This window comes from Lepidochelys olivacea (genome assembly GCF_965140295.1).
Source record: "Lepidochelys olivacea isolate rLepOli2 genome assembly, chromosome: 8".
NCBI classification, from domain to species: Eukaryota; Metazoa; Chordata; order Testudines; family Cheloniidae; genus Lepidochelys; species Lepidochelys olivacea.
Window position 1 is genome coordinate 53,922,588 of NC_140418.1, and position 20,118 is coordinate 53,942,705.

Consider the following 20,118-nt stretch of genomic DNA (forward strand, 5'->3'; position numbering starts at 1 on the left):
TGAATCCTCTAATGATTCCTCAGGCAGCTGCTCCAGGATCCCTCTGAAAAGAGAGCTCCCACTTGGGAGAGCAAGTCAGTCTAGCCCTGCCACACTGGAGAAGAAGCATTGCATCAGGGTGGTCTCTCACATGGCCATTGGGGTGGAGCCGAAAGTGCTTTAGGGTGACTGCTCCAGACACAACCCCCAGTAGTGCTCCAGGAAGGCTGCTGTCAGCTTGCATGCCTGAGGTCACTGGGAGTGTTTCTGGGGCAGCTTACTGAGGTCTAACCCTCAGCAGCACTGGGAGTGCATCCGGGCTGTTGGTCACAGCATCAGCCCTTATTGGCATTAGGAATACTGTGAGTGCCCCCTCTGGGTGCAGATCTTCACTGGCACTGCGAGTGCCGCAGGGCTCCATCTCCTGTCGGTGTTGGGTCAGCACTTTGGGCAGCCTCTCTGAAACCACATACACTCGGTGCTGCATCGGCTTCAGGCACGAGATGATGTCAGCTCCGGAGCCCTGCTCCACTTGGAATCTCACCATTTGGAATCAATCTACCCTCACGCCTTTGCAACCTGATTTTTTGCTTCCTGAGAGCTAACCCAGGCAGTGATTGTTCCTAACAGTACCTGTCCTTAGCGTGATCCACTTCAGCACCTTTTCCAACCTGACTCAAGTGAGTGGATGCCATCTCCCCAGGACTGCTTCTCATCAGCAGCATCCCACGCTGTGAAAGCATCCCCAAGGCTGGAGTAGGCAGGGCTGTCCTCTTATCAGATGCACATGCATCATACAGTTCTGAGACTTCAGTGCGTGGTGCCGTAGAGCAGAGAAGCTATGGTCATGTACACTCGGGAGGTCCAAGCAGCGCAAAGCAGGCTCATTCTCTCCTCAGAAGTTTAGGAAGGGTGACGTTTTGATACCAGCAATTCGTAGTGCCCTTTGCCCTGGGACCTGGGTGCTACCGTGGGTTCTTCAGTCCAGTCAAAGAAAGAACCTGCTGTCAGGCCCTGTGGATGGCATTTTCCAAATGTAGTACAGTGCCCGCTCTCACCCAAGTCTCACAAAGCAAGAGAGCCCATGCTGTTTTGTCATGGAGTCTAGCCGGTTATTATGGGAAACACCGGGAGGAAACAAGCTGCTCTAGACTAATTTTTAAATTGGTGGCAGCTCTAATCCCCGTCGCTGAGTGGGGAAGGGTCACTAGATGTGAGCGGGTCCTGTCACCTGAATGGAGCTGTGGGTCTAAGTGTTGAGAAGGGGATAGATAGATAAATAAATGAATGTCATCAGAGGCCCCCAGCTACATTAAATAAAGGGACCCATAGGGATGCCATGTACTCTGTCCAGTTGCCTGCACTCTGTTCTGAATGGTTTTGCCTAGACAAGTTGGGTTATCTCTGGCCAGTGATGGAAAAGTACCTAGGGTATGGGAGAAAAGTGTGGCGGGACCAGAGGAAATAACAGACAAAGCAGCTTCACCTCCTGGCTTTTCTAATAGTGGCCAGAGAGGCTTCAGTGGTCTCTGGCACTGAACAGCTGTGTGGCTTTGGGCAAGTCACTTTAACTCTCCATGCCTCAGTTTCCCTATCTGTAAAATGGAGTTAAAATATACTCATCTACTGATTTCATAGAAATATTGTGAGGATTAATTAACTGATTTCTATAATGAACTGACCATGTAGGGCAAATTTTCTGCTGGTATAACTAGGTGCAACTCCATAAAAATGCAAAGATTCCTAGAACCCTAAACAAGTAGTTGTGTACTCATGTACAATCATGTCCTTGGATTTCAGATCACTCTGACCAGTCGTAGGCTTGCGATATGGCATTATTGGGACTTGGGGTATCTGAGCTAGTGCACCTTTAGGGCAAGACTTTCCACGGGGAATCCCCAGTTTGGATGAGAATGAGGGTGCTAACCCCTTTGGAGTGGAGAAGGTGGTAGCTATGCTTATATAGTGGTGATTTTTCACAGCCTTCTCCAGTCTGGGTCTGTTGGAGCCAGAAAGAGAGAGACATGGACCTGAACTGGGTCTCTGACCCCTGGTTAAGCTCTCGTTTCCTCTTCTCCGTTATTTCAGTGTCCTATTAACCCACGTGTGCTTCCTTTACAGCGGCAGGATCCCGTATAAGGATATGTACAAATTAGTACGGGTGATTTCGCCTCCTCTGGGCCTGGGAAAGAACTGCCCCTACAGGGTGGCGTGCAAGGTTTGCCTCCCAGTCCCCAGCCATAACCTGGCAACGGGACGCACCATTAACCCCTCCTTCACCCTCCTCTGCTCCACCACCACTGCGTCTCACAAGGGAACCCTCACGTTGCTTTCCTTCGAGTTTAAAGAGGTCCAACCCCGCCCAGAACCAGCAGCTGTTACCTTAGGGTACAGGGGAGGGGGATCCGTCTTAGAGCCCCATTGATGTGGATTTAGACAAATTTATTCCCTTGCTTTCCTCCCTAAAGCAGAGAACCCTGGAGTTCCCAAAACACTTGTGCAGCATGTGAATGTTGCCTGTGGCACAGAGAAGGCACCTTTAATTCCAAGAATCACAGAGCTGTCCCAATGGGAACTCTTTCCTGTGATGAATGGAGACCAAATGTTGTTTACAACTAGGGGATGAGGATGAGAAGGAATAAAAGCCAGGGGTGCGGGAATGTCACCGGAAAGAGGGAGCGCAAACTAGAAAGGAGAACGAGGCAGGTGACCGAGGCAAAGACCCCATTGATCAATCGCTGGAATCCTGTTCAGAGGTTCGGTCGCTGTGGTAGCTCGCAGGACACTGCAGTTTTCTACCATGGTGCACAGTGGCTATGAAGAGCTGTCACATAATGGTGACAAATGGGGACCACGGCTCTTGGTTTGCCATGATGCAAAAAGATGACAACTCAATGGAGCAGGTGACCCATTGGGACTCCAGCAGCTGGACTCAATGGCTTCTGGTTTATTCTGATCTCCCCCCCCCCCCCACAGTCCAAGACATCTGGGCTGTGCCTCTCTTCCAGCAGCAATTCAGACTTGTCCACGAGGGTCTTGGCCACACACTGCCACTGTTTGTGCTAAATTCTCTGCCTCTGGCAGGGCAAACAAAGCAGCCACTCGGCACCCCAGCCAGATCCTTCGCCGTCCCATCTTTCAGGCTCGTTTTGGGGCAGCAGTGAGCAAAATCTTCCTCCCATCTGCCTCCTCTTCCTCAGGAGGTCCAAATTTTTGCATTGGAACAGGACAACCCTCTGAGCCTCCTTCTCCCCATTTATTCGCTCCCAACTTGGCAGAACAGGTCAGGTGGAGCAAGCAGAAGAACCAGAGCTGCTCCTTTTGGGAAGAGACTCTCTTGGGAGTTGCAAAAGGGGTGCTCTGTGCCACAATCGTTCCCAGTCTACAGTCCCTCACTCCACCAGGGAAGGGGGTTCAGAGTTTGGATGGCATGGTGTAGCCTCCACCTCCACCCCCATCCCCCCACCATCAGCCCAGGATACTGTCACAAGAGTGTGGGTCAATCATCTTCAGTGCCTGGAACTCAACAAGCTGGATGGTCCTCAATGACCTTGGGGATAGCACAAAAGTCCCCTCAACCCCTTTGGTCCAGTCCAAAAGGGAAAATCCCCAGAGGCTTCACCCCTGTGCTCAAGTGGATAATGGACTCACATGGTGAAGAGGCTGCCGTGCTTTCCAACTTTCCTTCTCAAGCGGGGGATCTTGGCTTTTTCAGGGTAGATGTATCCCAGCATTTCCTCATCAGTTACAGAAGCCCCTCCTACCCCACCAAGGGCTGAGCCCCAATGAAGAAAATAGACTCATCTTTGATGTGGTTGAGAATCTTCCTTCCAAAAGGCAAAATGGCTAGAAAACACAAGAGAGGCCAGAAAGCATCCGAGATCCTTATCTTCCTTCACCAGCTCCTTCTCCACACCACGGGAACTGTTTTCTTCCCAACATAGCCCTCTGCCAGAGAAGCAGAGACATTCTTTCCCTGGGCATGTTTGAAACCATGGGGAATAGGCTAAAGCCAAGAGCAAATCTCTCCTGTCCAGAATTACAAGAAAAGTTGGTGTGTTCCTTTGTCCCTCCTTTGCAAAAGTCATTTGAAAAGAGTGGGAGATTCCTGACAAAAGGCTTGGTTGGTTAGTCCTGAAATTCCACAGGGGCTGAGAAGCTAAAGACTCTGTCTTCATCTTCCTTTCAGCCAATGCAGCAGTGGCCTTCCTGGCAAAGGGCATGATAATTTTTGCTGGAGGTTCTTTCTTCCCAAAATACCCTGCAGACAAGAAGATAGAAGACATGATCAGAAGGGACTTCTAAGCTTCTTCAGCGGCCCTAAGAGTCTCACTGACAACCACCCACTTCACAAAAGCCACAATGTCTTGGTGCAACATTCTAAAAAGCATCAGCCTCCTCAGAACTATGACAAAGGGAATTCACTGCTAAAGAAGTTACATTCATAGCAGGTGGATTCATGGGCATTACACTTTTCAAGCCTCAGAGTCTAGTTGACAGGTAGATACAGAAGAGAGTCGCAGTATGAATACTTTGGAGCCCCAGACTCTCCCCCTACCCATCCCTTCTTTAGTCCTTCTCCAACTTCAAGAGATGCTGAGAAGCATTGATCCATCCTGAAGGAGATCTTTCACGTCCCAGAGCTAGGGACAGAACAGCCCGTCTCTCAGCATGAAAACTGCTTGGAACTCTCCCCTCAATTCCTCATAGTCAGATAAAAATCTGGAGGAGTGGGGCTATCTTAGAGCTCTAGAGGCTGGACTGGTCAATGAAGGTGGTGAAATTCAGGATGGAGACACTAACTTCCACTACCTCCATGGTGTCAAGGAACCCAGCATCTTCCATCCATCTTCACCTGCAACTACTGAGTCTTCTGGGCTTATATATAGAGATCACTCAATGGGCAAGAGTGCCCATGAAAGAGCTTCAGGGATTCCTATTGCAGGTCTGGAACCAGTGCTTAATTTGTAATGAAAGAGGGGTTGGGGCTCAAGCAATTAAGTGCTGGGACTCAAGCAATGTTTTGACTTTCATAACTGGCACGGCAAGCCCAGGGGTGCCGGGGCTATGAACTGCCAAGCTGAGAGGTGCTGGGGCTCAGCCCTGGCAAGCCCCAGCACAAATTAAATACTTCCTAGAACTATTCCCAACAAGAGATGCAAAGGAAAGGAGAGGTGCCACCCACAATTGATGAAAACAGGAAGCACACATGATAGTACCATTCTTCCTCCACAATCCACATCCAAAAATTCTGACTACAAACACCAGCCTTTTAGCTTGAGGAGCATGCTTGGGACCCACGGGGCACAAGGAACATATTTAGGATCAAAGAGAAAAGAGCGATCAGGCTCTTGATGACTCAAGAAGAGGTGAAGAAGGAGCATGCTCTGATTCGTTCAGATGGGACAATGGCTGTGCCATGCATAAATCCACAAGAAGGCAGGTCTAAATGCCAAAGTGATGGAGATAGTCTCCTGGGCAGAATGTTGCTTGGCCTCCTTCAGGACAGTGCACAAAAATGGACACTGAATACAAAAGCTGTCTGGCTAGGCCATCGGCAGATAGACACATCAAAGTGGTCACTGAAACGAGAAGTATTCTAGCTGAGATCCAATGAGCTAGATTCCCCCAGGGGACCTATTTACATTCAGTCAGAACATGAAAGCAAAGCTCTTCATCAGCAACACAGACCAGAGATTGCTGGGAACGGAAGCTCTGACTCACTGTTTAGCCAAATCTGCTTCTTTGTGCCACCCACTTCCCTTCTACTACTACTAGGAAGAGAGATTAAAAGATTATTTTTAAAAAGGTGGAAGTGATGGTCATTCTCACCACAAATTGTCCAAGATTGTCACCATGGTTCAGCCCTAGTAGAGCAGTCACAGAGACCTGCAATTCACCTTCCCAACAGACTGGTCCCATCTGAACGAATCCACTCCTGCATCACAGCCCAGACTATCTGAGCCTGACACTTTGGATGTTGAACAGTAATTTCTAACCAAGATGGGCAGTGCAAGGCCATGTATAATCTCCCAGCCCCCTGCAAGCTTTCTGCCCTTTCCGTTTATGCAGAGCATACAAACAGGATCCTCTTAGCGATGTTAGTTGGGAAACAAGGCATACCTGTCCTGGATTTCTTATAGGTCAGCCAAGAATTGAGCCTAAGACCCTCCACCCATCACATTTTGCATCTCATCATAAACAGTGCTATAAAAGCAGACATGTCCAATTACTGATGGATTGCCAGATGATCAACGTCCCTTCCATCCAAACCAGCATTTAGGCCTGTCTGGGATCTGCCCGCAGTACTACAAGCCAATTACCCACCCCATTTGAGTTGATGGCCCCGGTTTCCCTGTTCTTCCTTGTCATAAAGACAAGTTTTCTGGTCACAGTCGTGTTGATAAGAAGCCTGTGAAATTTTTGCTCTGAGAAGACACAAAGTTTACAGCATGTTCTGTGAGGATAACATAGCTCTCATACATCAGTCATTTATTACCAAGGTAAACTCTTCCTTCCACGCCTCACAGGAAATCATTTTTCCTTCATTTTGGTGAAAAGCTCCGCACTTCCGGGGAGGAGCAGGGTGCATGGTAGCTGTGAAAAGAACTGCTAAAATTTACCCAGATGGAATGGACCCATTCAGGAAACATCATCTTCATTTGTTTACTTTTGCCCTAAATGCCTGGTCTTGAGCACATCAAAATCCTCCATAGCCAGCTGGATCGAGTGCTGCATTTCTGAAGTCTCTGCAGACACTAATATGCCAATTCCAGGATGGGACAGAGCTCACTCATTACATTCCTTGATGGCATCCTGGACAGAAAGGGCATCAGCTGCTACAGAGATAATCTGCAAAGCTGCCCCCAGGTTATGCAGCAAGACCTGTAGAAAGCACTGCATCCTGTACCTCCAGTCCTCAGTGGTAGCATCATTCAAGAGGAAGCTGCTGCTCCCAAACTAGACTAATACTAGAGAAGAGGAAATATTCTTCCTCTGTCCTCCTTATCTGTCTCTCTCTACTAATGTTTCCTTATTGCTCGCTACATCTGATTGGGAAAGAGGTCAGGATCCTAAATGGAATGTTTGTTCCTTGACAATTTCCTCTCTAGAACTGACCGCTCTCCCAGTCAGCCCTACCTGAGATACCTTCTTCAGATGCCTCTGCAATGGCTGCCTCGCCACTCCATATGTATAGTTAATACGGTCACTGTTAAGCATTTACATTTATCCATCTGGTGTTTCAATTTAGATGTTGAAGTATTCATCTGGTGCAAGGTCAGAAGAGAAGTGGCCAAGCCTGGGGGCCCTGTGAGACCTATCTGAACTGCCTTCAGTATTTGCAGGAAGAGAGGTGCAGCCCAAAAGTCTCATTGTGGGAGAGGTCAGTCCCAGAAAGGAAATCCATCAGATGACAAATATGTGATACTGTTCCTCAGCTCAACAGATCTGGACAGGTCATTGCAAACAGAGGAGCACAAGGTGGGAATCCATCAAGGAAGCAATCTTAGTAACTGTTCCATTTGGGGGAATCCCAATGAGCTCCAATCTTGGAAGACCAAACAGCTGCCTCTGCTGAGACTCTTTAAACTCCAACCTGGTGGAACTTGCAGTAGCATGTGGGAGAGAGCCGGGGCGGAAGCATGGCATGCAGAACTTTCCTCCTGGTTTTCTTTTCTCAGCCACTAGCATGCCTTTTGCACTGGTGCATGGTGGGAAAGTGCTCCATCCACAGGGCCAGACGGAAGCAACTGGGCATATTTCCTTTGACAAATGACCCTGGCCCACTGCCTTCTATGCAAGACGCTGCCCCCAATTGCATAGACATTACAAGATGGGGATACACGACGTTCCAGCCATGGGTTATGTGACATTTTGACATAGTGCCTGGGACACAGAAAGGGAAGAAACGGCAGAGTCCATGCAACACTGTTGGTTCCTCTGTGGCACCGAGGTATGTGCCACCACATCCCAAATAACCCATCGCTTCAGCGCCGTGTATCTGATTTATGCCGCTTGCACACAGCCCTGGGACTTCTGGAGCAACTGTATTTTGGAGGGGTGGGCAGGGTGGGTTCAGACGAGGAAGCGAATGCCAAAACTGCAGGGAAAAGTAGAACTAGCCAGCAGCAGAGAGCTGGAGAGGCGAGTGGTTTAAGCTGGCGTTCCTGGGGCTGTGTGCGGAGTGATATAAATCCTCATCAAGACAGACACTTGTGTATGATTTGCCTTGATTAACGGGTTTCCTATTCTTTTCCTGTTTGTCCATTTGTTTTTTTCTCTCCTGTTTCCCGTATTATTATTTTGTTTGTTTGTTTGTTTTTGCTCTCTGGGAATGCCTCTTCTCCTCTCCTCTCTCTCTCTCGCTGCATCTTCCTCCCTCTCCTCTCCTCCACCCTCCCTCCCTTACTCCTCCTCCCCATCTTTCCCATCCACCCCTTCCTCCTCCATGAGCAGTGGCCGCATCCATTACACTGAGATGTATGAAATGCTGACTCTCATGTCACCACCGCTAGGCCTCGGCAAGAGATGTCCCTCCAAAGTGGCCTATAAGGTAGACCAACCCTTCCTTCCTTCCTTCTGGGCTAGCGCTGAGGGGGAGGGGGAACTGTTGAATACTCAGGAAGATCCAGCCTGGTTTGATTTAATCAGAAATCACATGCCCCATAAGGAGAGGTACTGTCCACTCTGACAGAGCTCTGTTTTGGGTCTGACACACTCACCAGGACACCCAGGGATGTAGCATTTCTATTATGGGAAAGGATGGAAATCTGACTCAGTATAAGGATGGGAAGTGGAAGGATAATACAGGCCTTTTGCAGTAGAGACAATTGGACAGCCCCCACAGGTGGGATTGATAGGGGATCTCTGGAACTAGGCCTCCTCCAAGTGATGGAGGAAACTCCAGGATGTCCCATCACCTACATGACCCTGAACCATACTGCTCCCAGCCCAACTCACTTGGAAATGTTGAAATGAGAAGATGGTAGGCTATGAGGGTTCCTCCTGTAGGCCTGGACGTGCAGTGATCATGGTGTGCCAGCCTGGCACTAGTTCCCCAGGGAGAGCTCGTGCAATCTGGAAAGAGAACACTCCATGCTGAGGTTGAGCTGGTCAGAGTCCCATCCCTTTGCCAGCTGGGGCTTTTTACCTTTGGGCGCTAGAATGACTATCTTTAACTGACCCTTTGATTGCTCTGCTGGTGCAGTGCCCTCTGCTCTTGCCTCTGGGAGGCACTCTAGAACCTGCTGGCCAGCTGCATGGGATGTGTGGTGTGGGAGGAAGCTGTGAATGGGACAGGAGCTATGCAATGTTGAGCTCTGGGCAGGCTGGCCCAAAAAGATATGCAGAGTCAGATACCCTGTTGGAGACAAAACTCAAAGAGAATTACGAGGGAGACTCCAAGATCAGGGGCTAGGATACTTGGTTCAAAAGCCACTGGAGGATCTCCCCGGAACTTGGCTTCTAGACTTCCCCTACTGAATGCTGATAGTGTCTGCCGTGTTCCAGCTAGCAACAGCTTCTGCACCCACATATTCCTCTGTAGCTGCTAACACTCGCACAAGCACTCTCTCTTGCTCCCACGTACACCCCTGCTAGCGTTGTGGCTGGGTGAGAACCTACGTGCCCAGGAGAACTGCTGTGCATGATGCAGCAGGAAGCACTAAGGATGGGATGGATGTGGGTCGGTGTGGGAGAGGGAAATCCTGATGTATACACAGAGCAAAATATACTCTCTGGAAAGTGGATCTGGCCATTTGATTTGTCCCACTCTGGGTGAAGGGAGCATGGCCTGCCTCTCCTGCCTTGGTCGCCTTCCTCTCTCTCCCCGGCTGCCCTCTCTCTATCTCCCCCTTGGATAAGTTGGATCCTATGCATGTGTGATCATATGCCAGCAAATGTCATCTCTGAAAGACTCAAAAAGGGGGCGCCAGGATGTTGCATACTAGGCAAGCCAGCCAATCAGAAGTGCCCATGGTTTAGGGTGTCCCCAGGGGATGAGGCAGAAGCTGGATTGCAAAGCTGCTGTGAAGCAGGAGATGGAACGATCCCCCGGGGCTGTCTCCCACTCAGTAATTTCCAGAGCCGAATCCCTGAGTTTTCAGGAGTCCTTTCAGAAAGCACAGGGAACACCCCCTCACTCCCCAGGCTAAGGGGTTGCTCTTGGGCTGTAGCAGAAGGTCCTGCAGAGCCAAATGACAGGCATAGGAAGGCAGTGAGCTGGAATATTGGGGGTGGAAGGAGCTGGAATGGGAGGGAGGGGCTGATCCTTGCCCTTCTTTTTTTGCCTGTGCTGTTTTACGTGCTCTCTTGCTTTTTCCCCTCCTGCCTGCTCAGTGTGTTTTTCGATATTGTTTTTTGCCTGCTGTTTTTTTTCTTTCTTGCGCAGAGGCTGGTGCTGATGAACATGCCTGTGGCCGAGGACATGACGGTCCATTTCACCTCCACCTTGATGGCGCTGATCCGAACAGCACTGGACATCAAAATCGCTAAAGGTGACGGTGGGGAGCAGCGGCACGAGGATTCAGGAGTGGTCAGTGCAGACGGCGGGAGGGGTGGCGGAGCTGATTTATTTATTACATTGGCAAGGGGCAGGGGGCCGTTCATTCAGTCCTATCTGCTTCCTCTGGCAGGCTGAGCAATATGTACTGCCATCACGGGGACACAAAGGGCAAAGTGTGGGATCATTGCTCTGGGGTCAGATGCAGGGATGGAGGAAATTGCTAGTAAGAGAAGGCAAGAGAGAAATCAACCCCAGTCTGCGGCTGGCTCTGTAACCTTTCCAGTGTGAAACTATCTTCGGGTCCAGAAGGAGCTGCTTTCCTCATAAGTACTGATGCTGCCCTCTTCCATGATGGGCAGCTTTCCACTTGAAGCTGTGGTGCTCAGAAAGCAGGAATGTATCTCCTGGCCATGACAGCCAGAGGGAGAGATGTAGGAGGAGAGCTCCCCTCCTCCTAGCAGAAGAGAATCACAAAAACCGACCCCAAGTACCTGATGTTCTCTAGCTACCTCTTTTGCCCAAAGGGCAGAAAGTAGCATTCACAGGAGCCTGTGGAAGTCACACCCTGCGCTCAGCAGCCTGTGGGAGCTTGAAAGGTGGGGGAGAGTGGGTGGAGCCCTGGAGGGAGACCCCTAGAAAGGGAAATATTTAAAATAACCCTTATGAGGATGTGGAAATTACTTCACTCCAATACTCTGCCCATTCTTGGTCCATGACAAGAGACAAGTAGAAAGTCCAATGGACAGGGCATGGTACTGGGTTTCTTGGGGGCCAGGTGTAAGAGACTGAAAGCAACCCCGATTTCACAGCTGTCCAGTGGCCTGTGTGAACGTGAACTGGAGTGGGAACGTGAACAGCCACGGGGCCATGGGAGAAGTATCCATGTCGCCAGCAAACTGGCGCCCTTCTTGACAGCCTCAGCTAAGAGGCCATGGTCTGAATGGGTCTGGGGGGGTGGAATTAGCTTCTCATCCCAGAGGTGGCTGCACCAGGTGAAATGTGAAGCCCATGGGTAAGGCCATATAGGGAAGCTTGCAGTGGCTCTGCCTGGTGTAACGATGCTGGCTTTGGTGGTACCCAACTGAGAGTACCAATTCAGGACAAATTGCTTAAAGCAGGGCAGTTACAGTCCAAGGCTGGGGTTCCTTTGCACACCAAGGCAAACCAAATCAGCCAAACAGAGAAGACTTCGGTTTTATTGCACTGGCTAACCATAAGTCACACAAGCAATTCCCTTAGACACTCCAGTTTCCCAGTATCACCACCACTGCCACTCATTATGTGGATGAATGGTTAAGAAAACCAATACCTCCGTAAAAGAAAAAAGGTTCTCCCAATCCCAAGGGACCAAGCCCCAGACCCAGGTCAATATACAAATCAGATCTTACCCATAAATCATGCTGTTGCCAATACTTTAGAATCTAAAATCTAAAGGTTTATTCATAAAAGGAAAAAGATATAGATGAGAGCTAGAATTGGTTAAATGAAATCAATTACATACAGTAATGGCAAAGTTCTTGGTTCAGGCTTGTAGCAGTGGTGGAATAAATTGCAGGTTCAAATCAAGTTTCTGGAGTACATCCACAGTTGGGATGAGTCATTCAGTCCTTTGTTCATAGCTTCAGTTTGTAGCAAAGTCCCTGGAGAGGCAAGAAGCAGGATTGAAGACAAGATGGAGGAGATGCAGCAGCCTTTTATAGTCTTTTGTTATGTGGCCTTTCTTTCTTTGTTCCAAAGACAAGCATTCCAGTACATGGCATGAAAAAACCTTAGAGTTCTTTCCATAGGCATGTCTCTGCATGCATTGCTGAGTCATAAGGTATATCTGCCTTCTTTCAGTGGGTCAGTTGTATAGCTGATGGCCCTTAATGGGCCATCAAGCAGGCTAGGCAGTGCTGATGCTAAACTTTCTGGGGTGTCACCCAGAAGCACAGCACAAGTTTGAAATACAGACAGTATAGAGCCAAAACTTATAACTTTAAATACAAAAATGATACACACATACAGACAGCACAATCATAATCAGCAAATCACAACCTTTCAGTAGACACCTTACATGGCAATCTTTGTACAATATTTGCTGCAAATACATACAGTGGTTGCAACAATGATCTATATGGTTGCAGGTTATGTCAGTAACATCACACCTGGGTAACCCTTGTTCTCCCGGGTTGTCAATACCTTTCACCAGCACTTAGTTTAAAGGAAGAGACAGTGGGCTAGCAGCAGGTGTGTGGGGGATGGAGGGAGGGAGATCTGCACTGGGTGAAAGGCTTTTATGTGGATTTGATTTCCCTTCTAGCACTTTATGCCATTGGATGTTCCCATTCAGAGTTGCCACTTGGTAGTGGCTCTGTCTCTCAATTATGGCTGCATGGTGCCATATCATTTAAAAGCAAATCCATCTTAACTTTAGAGAAGGAAAGGATTACGTTCAGCTATGCCCAGGGCATGGAGCTGGACTTATAGGGTATGTCTACACTGCAGCTGGACACCAGCAGCTGGCCCCTGCCAGCTGACTCAGGCTTGGGGCAAGGGGCTGTTTAACTGCTGTGTAGACATTTGGGCTTGGGCTGTAGCCCGAGCTCTGGGAGCCTCCCACCTCGCAGCGTCCTAGAGCCCAGACTTCAGCCTGAGCCCAAACGTTTACACCGCAATTAAACAGCCCATTAGCCCGAGTCTAATCAGCCTGAGTCAGCTGGCATGGGCTGGCCATGAGTTTTTAGTGGCAGTAGCAGTCAAAAAAGCTAACAGAACATTAGGAACCATTAGGAAAGGGATAGATAATAAGACAGAAAATATAATGCCACTATTTCAGTCCATGGTATGCCCACACCTTGAATACTGCATGCAGTTCTGGTCATCCCATCTCAAAAAGGATACATTAGAATTGGAAAATGTACAGAGGAGGGCAACAAAAATGAAAAAGGGTATGGAACAGCTTCCATGTGAAGAGAGATTGAAAAGACTGGGACTGTCTGGCTTGAAAAAGAGATGACTAAGTGGGGATATGATAGAGTCTACAAAATCATGAATAGTGTGAAGAAAATGAATAGGGAAGTATTATTTACTCCTTCATATAACACAAGAACCAGGGGTCACCCAATGAAATTAATAGACAGCAGGTTTAAAACAAAAGGACGTACTCCTTCCCACAACACATGGTCAACCTGTGGAACTCGTGGCCAGGGGATGTTGTGAAGACCGAAAGTATAACTGGGTTCAAAAAAGAATTAGATCAGTTCATGGAGGATATATGTAACAATGACTATTAGCCAAGACGGTCAGGGATGCAACCCCAAGCTCTGGGTGGCCCTAGCTTCTGATTGTGAGAAGCTAGGAGTGGACAACAGGGGGTGGATCACTCGATGACTGCCTGTTCTGTTCATTCCCTCTGAAGCACCTGGCACTGGCCACTGTCAGAAGACAGGGCACTGGGCTAGATGGACCATTGGTCTCACCCAGTATGGCCATTCTTATGTTCAGTGTAGACATACCCATAAGGACCTCCCGTCCTCCCTGCAGCCCATCCTATCGGTAGTCTTGAGGACCCATTCTATCTCTCTGTTCCAGGTGGTGCAGACTGGCAGCAGTTGGATTCAGAGCTGCAAAAGGAGATTCTGGCCATCTGGCCTCACCTGTCCCAGAAGATGTTGGATGTACTAGTGCCCCTGCCAAAAAGTGAGTCTCCTCCTTCTGCATCATTGCTGCCAACTTCTCACAATGCCAGGGTGCAGGAGGCATCTCCCGCAAGGGGAACAGAAACATGGCAATAGCAGCACGTTGCTTAAGGAGAAGCCCAGAGGAGATTTTCTCTAACACGAGCAAAATTTCTCCTTTCTCCACCCCAATACCCTGGACCCGCTTGGAAAATAAATAGCATGCAGTGATCTTCTCAGATCAAACCCCTTTGATCAGGGGGATCCTCTGACCCATATGTGTGTGGGGGGGGAGAGGATTGTTTGTTCCCCCTTTCTGTTGATGGTGTTACAGCAACTGCCTGATGAGGCTGCGTATCTCCAGTGTTTCATTACTGTAATTCTAAGCTGTCCACCTCCACACTGTCCTAAATCTGGAGGGGTTTCCACCCACAATGCTTGGTCTTTTAATTCCATTTCTTCTGGAGCAGTGAACAGAGTTTGTCTTTTAAGGATCAGGAGAGTAAGATGGGTATCATGAGATCGCAAAGGGGTGGGCAATAGAGTCTTCAGACCTTCCCACCTATTGATTCTGCTAACATAAAAGTATTCCCCTTACGCTTGCAGCTTCTGACCTGACGGTGGGCAAAATATATGCAGCCATGATGATCATGGACTACTATAAGCAGAGCAAAGCAAAGAAGCAGAAGCAGCAGCTGGAGGAACAGGTGAGGTTCAACCACTGCAAGAGTTGGCTGGTGCTTTTTGGCTGTGGGGAGAGCGGAGAGCTCACACTGCCTTCAGAGCAAGGGTTCTGTATCAATGTGGCCTTCAGACAAGATGCTGACCACACACAGATTCTCGACCTGCTGGCAGCAAGTGGCTGGCACAGCACTAAGACAGTGACCATCTGAAGGTTTAAGGGATGGGTGAGTGAAGGAGATGACGGGTAAAAGAAGAGGTGAGTGATTTAAAGCAAATGTATTCGTAGCAGTGTAGAGGTTATACTAGAGAGATAGAAGATGGATTCAGAAAGGGGGAGCATTGTCATGCTTTTAACCTTCTGTACAAGGGATTTCTTTTTTATGCAGCAGAAATGTTTTGCACTTTAAACAGACTCAGTCTGTTTATTTTTTATTACAGAAAAACGCCCCTATGTTCCAGCGCATGGAGCCTTCATCTCTGCCTCCAGAGATCCTTTCTAATGCCAAAGCTTTGCCTTACGTCCAGCAGGACACCCTTTCAGGCCTGTAAGTATAGCCCTTAAATATCTGTAGAATATCTGCTCTGGTATTTCTGTTCCTACAGACATTATTTTATTTCCTGAATGAATGGCACTGGAGGTTCAGATAGGGGTAGTAGGCAGAGCCCAGGGGAAAAGGAAATCCTGGTGGTCAGCAGAAACATCTCGATCATTGTAGGATGAGTCCAGAAGTATGAGTTTCTGGTGTGTTTTTATTAGTGTTACCAAAGGACCACAAAGAGCCGCATTTCAGCCCATGGACAGCATCAACATGTATCCAGCCACATAGACATAGAACTGTGAGAATAACTGTTTTTTCAGTTCGTTGGCAGTTCCAAAAAACTGGAAAAATATTTCCATTCACACACCAAACCTGAAATGTCTCGGACTTTTCAATGAATTGAAAAAGTTGGGAAACTTCTCAAATGTTTCATTTTGGATCCTTTTAATAAGAGCAAAGGAAATGAAGGTCTAGAGCAGGGGTTCTCAAACGGGGGGTCATGACCCCCTCAGGGAGTCACAAAATGGTTACATGGGGGTTGCGAGCTGTCAACTCCATGGAGCTGACAGCCTCAAGCCCTCATTAAATTAAATTTTTAATTTAATTCATTTTTAATTTTTAAGGGGGAGAGGGGTCATACTCAGAGACTTTCTGTTTGAAAGGGGTCACCAGTACAAAAAGTTTGAAAACCATTGGTCTAGAGTCACAGAAAATAAGGAGGAAGAGCCCCCCCCCATACACCCAATATCCTCGTGGTTAGAGCACTTACCGGGGATGTGGTAGACTCAAGTGTGAATCATTCAGGGACAGGGCCTTGAACCCAGGTCTCCTGGGTGAGTGCCTACCCCCCAAGGTATAAGCGATTTTGAAGTGGGGTGCACTCAGTCTGCAGTTGTCCCACTGTTGCCCTTTTGAATCTTGTCAAAAAAAATTCAGAAGTTGTGTATTGATAATGTCGTTCTTACATTTTCAAACTTATTTTCTTTTTTTACTTGGGCCAAAATCATTTGCCGAAATCACCATGAATTTGCAAATACTTTCAGTTGTCCCAAATCTGCATTTTTTCAGCAGACAAATTTCACTAAGCTCTATGTAGACAGCACTGAAAACCCAGCATGGCATTAGCAGAACAACCAGCAGTACGATCAAGTAGGACTAGTATGCGCCTGGGACTGGTAAAGAGATAGTGAGCTTTTCACTTCAAGGTCCCTAGTTTAAAACCAGGTCAAGATTAGTAGTGACTATAAGTCAAAACTATTCCGATGCAAAGGGAAGATAGGAAGAGGCCAATATGGCTTCATCAGGTGCTCTTTAATTACCTGAAAATCAAAAAGGAATCCTACAGAAAGTGGAAACATGGTCAAAATGATAAGGAGAAGTACAGAAGAACAGCACAAGCATGTAGGGACAAAATCAGAAAGGCTAAGGCACAAAATGAGTTACATGAAGAAAGGACATAAAAGCAATAAGAAGAGGTTCTTTACATACATTAGGAGCACGAGAAAGACAAAGGAAAGTGTGGGCCCTCTACTTACTGGGGAAAGAGAGCTAATAACTGATGACATGAAGAAAGCTGAGGTGCTTAATGCCTATTTTGCTTTAGTCTCCACGAAAAAGGTGAATGATGACCAGATACTCAACACAAGTAATACTGATAAGCAGGGGAAGGAACACAAGCCACAATAGGGAAAGAGCAGGTTAAAGAATGTTTGGATAAGTTAGATGTGTTCAAGTCAGCAGGGCCTGATGAAATTTATCTTCGGGTTCTTAAGGAACTAGCTGACCCAATCGTGGAGCCATTAGCAATTATCTTTGAGAATTCTTGGAGGGCAGGGGAGGTCCCAGAAGACTGGAGAAGGGCAAACATAGTACCTATCTTTAAAAAGGGGAACAAGGAGGACCTAGGGAGGTATAGACCGATCAGCCTAACTTCAATACCTGGAAAGATACTGGAGCAAATTATTAAACAATCAGTTTGTAAGTACCTGGAAGATGATAGGGTTGGAAGTAATAGTAAGCATGGATTTGTCAAGTACAAATTATGTCACACCGACTTAATTTCCTTCTTTGATAGGACAACTGCCCTAGTGGATGAGGAGAAGCAGTAGACATGATATTACCTTTATTTTAGTAAGGCTTTTGACACAGTCCCCACGTGAAATTCTCATAAGCAAACTAGGGAAATGTGGTCTAAATGAATTTACTATAAGGTGGGTGCACAACTGGTTGAAAGACCATACTCATAGAGTAGTTATCAATGGCTTGCTGTTACATTGGGAGGGTGTATTCCCACAGGGGTCAGTCCGTAGTCCGGTACTATTCAATATTTTGATTAATGACTTGGATAACGGAGTAGAGAGCATGCTTATAAAATTTGCAGATGACACCAAGCTGGGAGCAGTTGTAATCACTTTGGAGGACAGGTTAAAATTCAAAATTGACAAATTGGAGAATTGGTCTGAATTCAACAAAATGAAATTCAGTAAGTTCTTCACTTAGGAAGGAAAAATCAAATACACAAAATGGGGAATCATTGTCTAGGTGGTAGTACTGCTGAAAAAGATCTGGGGGTTATAGTGGACCATGAACTGAATACGAGTCAATGTGATACAGCTTCAAAAAAGGCTAATATAATTCTGGAGTGTAACGAGAGGCATGTTGTCTGTAAGACACAGAAGGTAATTGTTCAGTTCTACTTGGCACAGGTGAGGCCCCAGCTGGGGTACTGTGTGCAGTTCTGGGTGCCACAATTTAGGAAGGATATGGACAAATTGGAAAAAGTCCAGAGGAGAGCAACAAAAATGATAAAAGGTTTAGTAAACATGACTATGAGGAAAGGTTGAAAAATCTGGGCATGGTTAGTCTGGAGAAAAGAAGACTAAAGCGGGGACCTGATAACAGTCTTCCAATATCTTAAGAGCTGCTATAAAGAGTCTGGTGATCAGTTGTTCTCCATGTTCATGGAAGGTAGGACAAGATGTAATGAGCTTAATCTGCAGCAAGGGAGATTTAGGTTAGATATTAGGGAAAACTTTCTAAGGGTAGTTAAGCTCTGGAATAGCCACCAAGGAAGGTCGTGGAATCCCCATCATTGGAAGTTTTTAAAAACCAGTTGGACAAACACCTGTCAGGGATGATCTAGGTTTACTTGGTCCTGCCACAGTGTAGAGGGCTAGACTTGATGACTTCTCAAGGTCCTTTCTATCCCTAAATTTCTAGGATTCTAAGTCCTTGCCATCTGATTGCTGTTTGGCTCATGTGAAGTGAGCGCATGGTCTCAACCTTTCTCCCAGTAGGCAAGCACCACCATAGCCGGTGGCAACTGTATCAGTCTCAGCAGAGAGGCCAAGGGATAAATGAGAAATGTGGCATAAAGACTGTGTTACCCTCTCGTCCCTAGAGGTGGTCCCTCTCGGTCAGAGTTGAAGGCCATTGCAGCACAGTATGAGGAAGCTTGCCCTGACTCTACTCTTGCTGTACCATTTCTGAGAGTCAGTGTGCACTTCAGTCCGGGAATCTAGTGGCTTTCGCCAACTCTAAATTCACCTGAAAAAATTTTAAAAGAGGAAAAGAAAAAATCAATAATGCTTGAACATGACTGACACTTCTGTCCTGAGTGGCACAACACCCTGTTCTTCAGAGACAGTGCAGCCACCAGGCACGTGCATGTCACATTAGTAATGCCATCCCCATAATCGCAGGCATCCCTGGGGAAGCCATCCCTGTACTACTGCACCACCGTTAGCTGCAAAAGAACTGGACTGCTTCACAGAGAAACAAAATGTCAATCTAGGAACAGTAAAGCTCTTGTGATTGTCAGCCAACCATGACCGCCAGGTGGAGGCTCATTTTGGAACTGTCACTGTGCTCCCACATTGCAGGTGGCACAACGGGTGTCCCTTTTCAGTGACGTGCCAGTTGTCAGGACAGTACTCAGGAATGCCAGGTTGAAGTTTGTATGGGAGATGAGAAGTTGTTAATTTCAATTCACAGCGTACCCACCAAAGGAGCGCCTTTAGCCAGGAGAACTTTGAGAATGCAGTGCTGAGTGAAATGAGGTCGCCTTTTTCTCTTTTAGAGGTTTAAGTCAGAGAGGCTGTCAGTGATCGCAGCATGAAGATTTGTTCTCTCTCTCTGTCTCTCTGAAGTTGGAATATCTTTGCAGGAGCAGCCGGAGTGGGTACCCGTCGCTGAGTCCACTCTCTCCTCAAGAGATATTCCAACTGGCTTGTATGGATTCGACACATGGGCAGTTCCAGGAGCAGCAGTCTCTGGTAAACCAATGCCCTACCTTTAATGTAGTTCCTTTATGGTCTCAGCACCACTGCCCTGCTCTGTTTCCAAAAGGTAGTTCCAATTTTATTGCCCCAACCTGCGGGCATGGGCGGTCCCACACACATGCACACCGCTCAAAAACCTTCTTGGATCCATGGTTCTCAACCTGTTTCCATTGTGGACCACATATGCAGCCCACAACGTGTTATACTACATCCAGTACTACCTATATGGCCCTGAGCATGTCACATGGGCTGAAACTCTGTGCTGATTGGGCCGCAAGCAGCCTGTGGGCCACAGGTGGAGAACCACTGGTCCAAGCAATAATACCAACCCTCTTGCTACTTCTTCCCTCCATCCCCCGCCCACTCCCCTACCCCTACCCTGATTTTGGGAAACAAATGCTTTGACAGCATCCTCCTGCTTGGCAGTGGGAAGTGTGGATCTCTTGTCACTGACAATGTAAGGTCACGATGTG

The 20,118-nt window shown here is 47.6% G+C and overlaps 1 protein-coding gene across 2 annotated transcripts in view; it reads left to right on the top strand.

The window, feature by feature from the left end:
* Positions 1–20,118, top strand: part of CACNA1E (calcium voltage-gated channel subunit alpha1 E) — a 257,484-nt gene that overhangs the window by 226,741 nt on the left and 10,625 nt on the right. For both annotated transcript variants that reach the window (XM_084636282.1, XM_084636281.1), the window contains 6 exons: positions 8,437–8,533; positions 10,370–10,475; positions 14,057–14,164; positions 14,749–14,849; positions 15,265–15,371; positions 19,531–19,639. In XM_084636282.1, the coding sequence (XP_084492408.1) occupies positions 8,437–8,533; positions 10,370–10,475; positions 14,057–14,164; positions 14,749–14,849; positions 15,265–15,371; positions 19,531–19,639 (628 nt within the window). The remainder of the gene's footprint in view (positions 1–8,436; positions 8,534–10,369; positions 10,476–14,056; positions 14,165–14,748; positions 14,850–15,264; positions 15,372–19,530; positions 19,640–20,118) is intronic.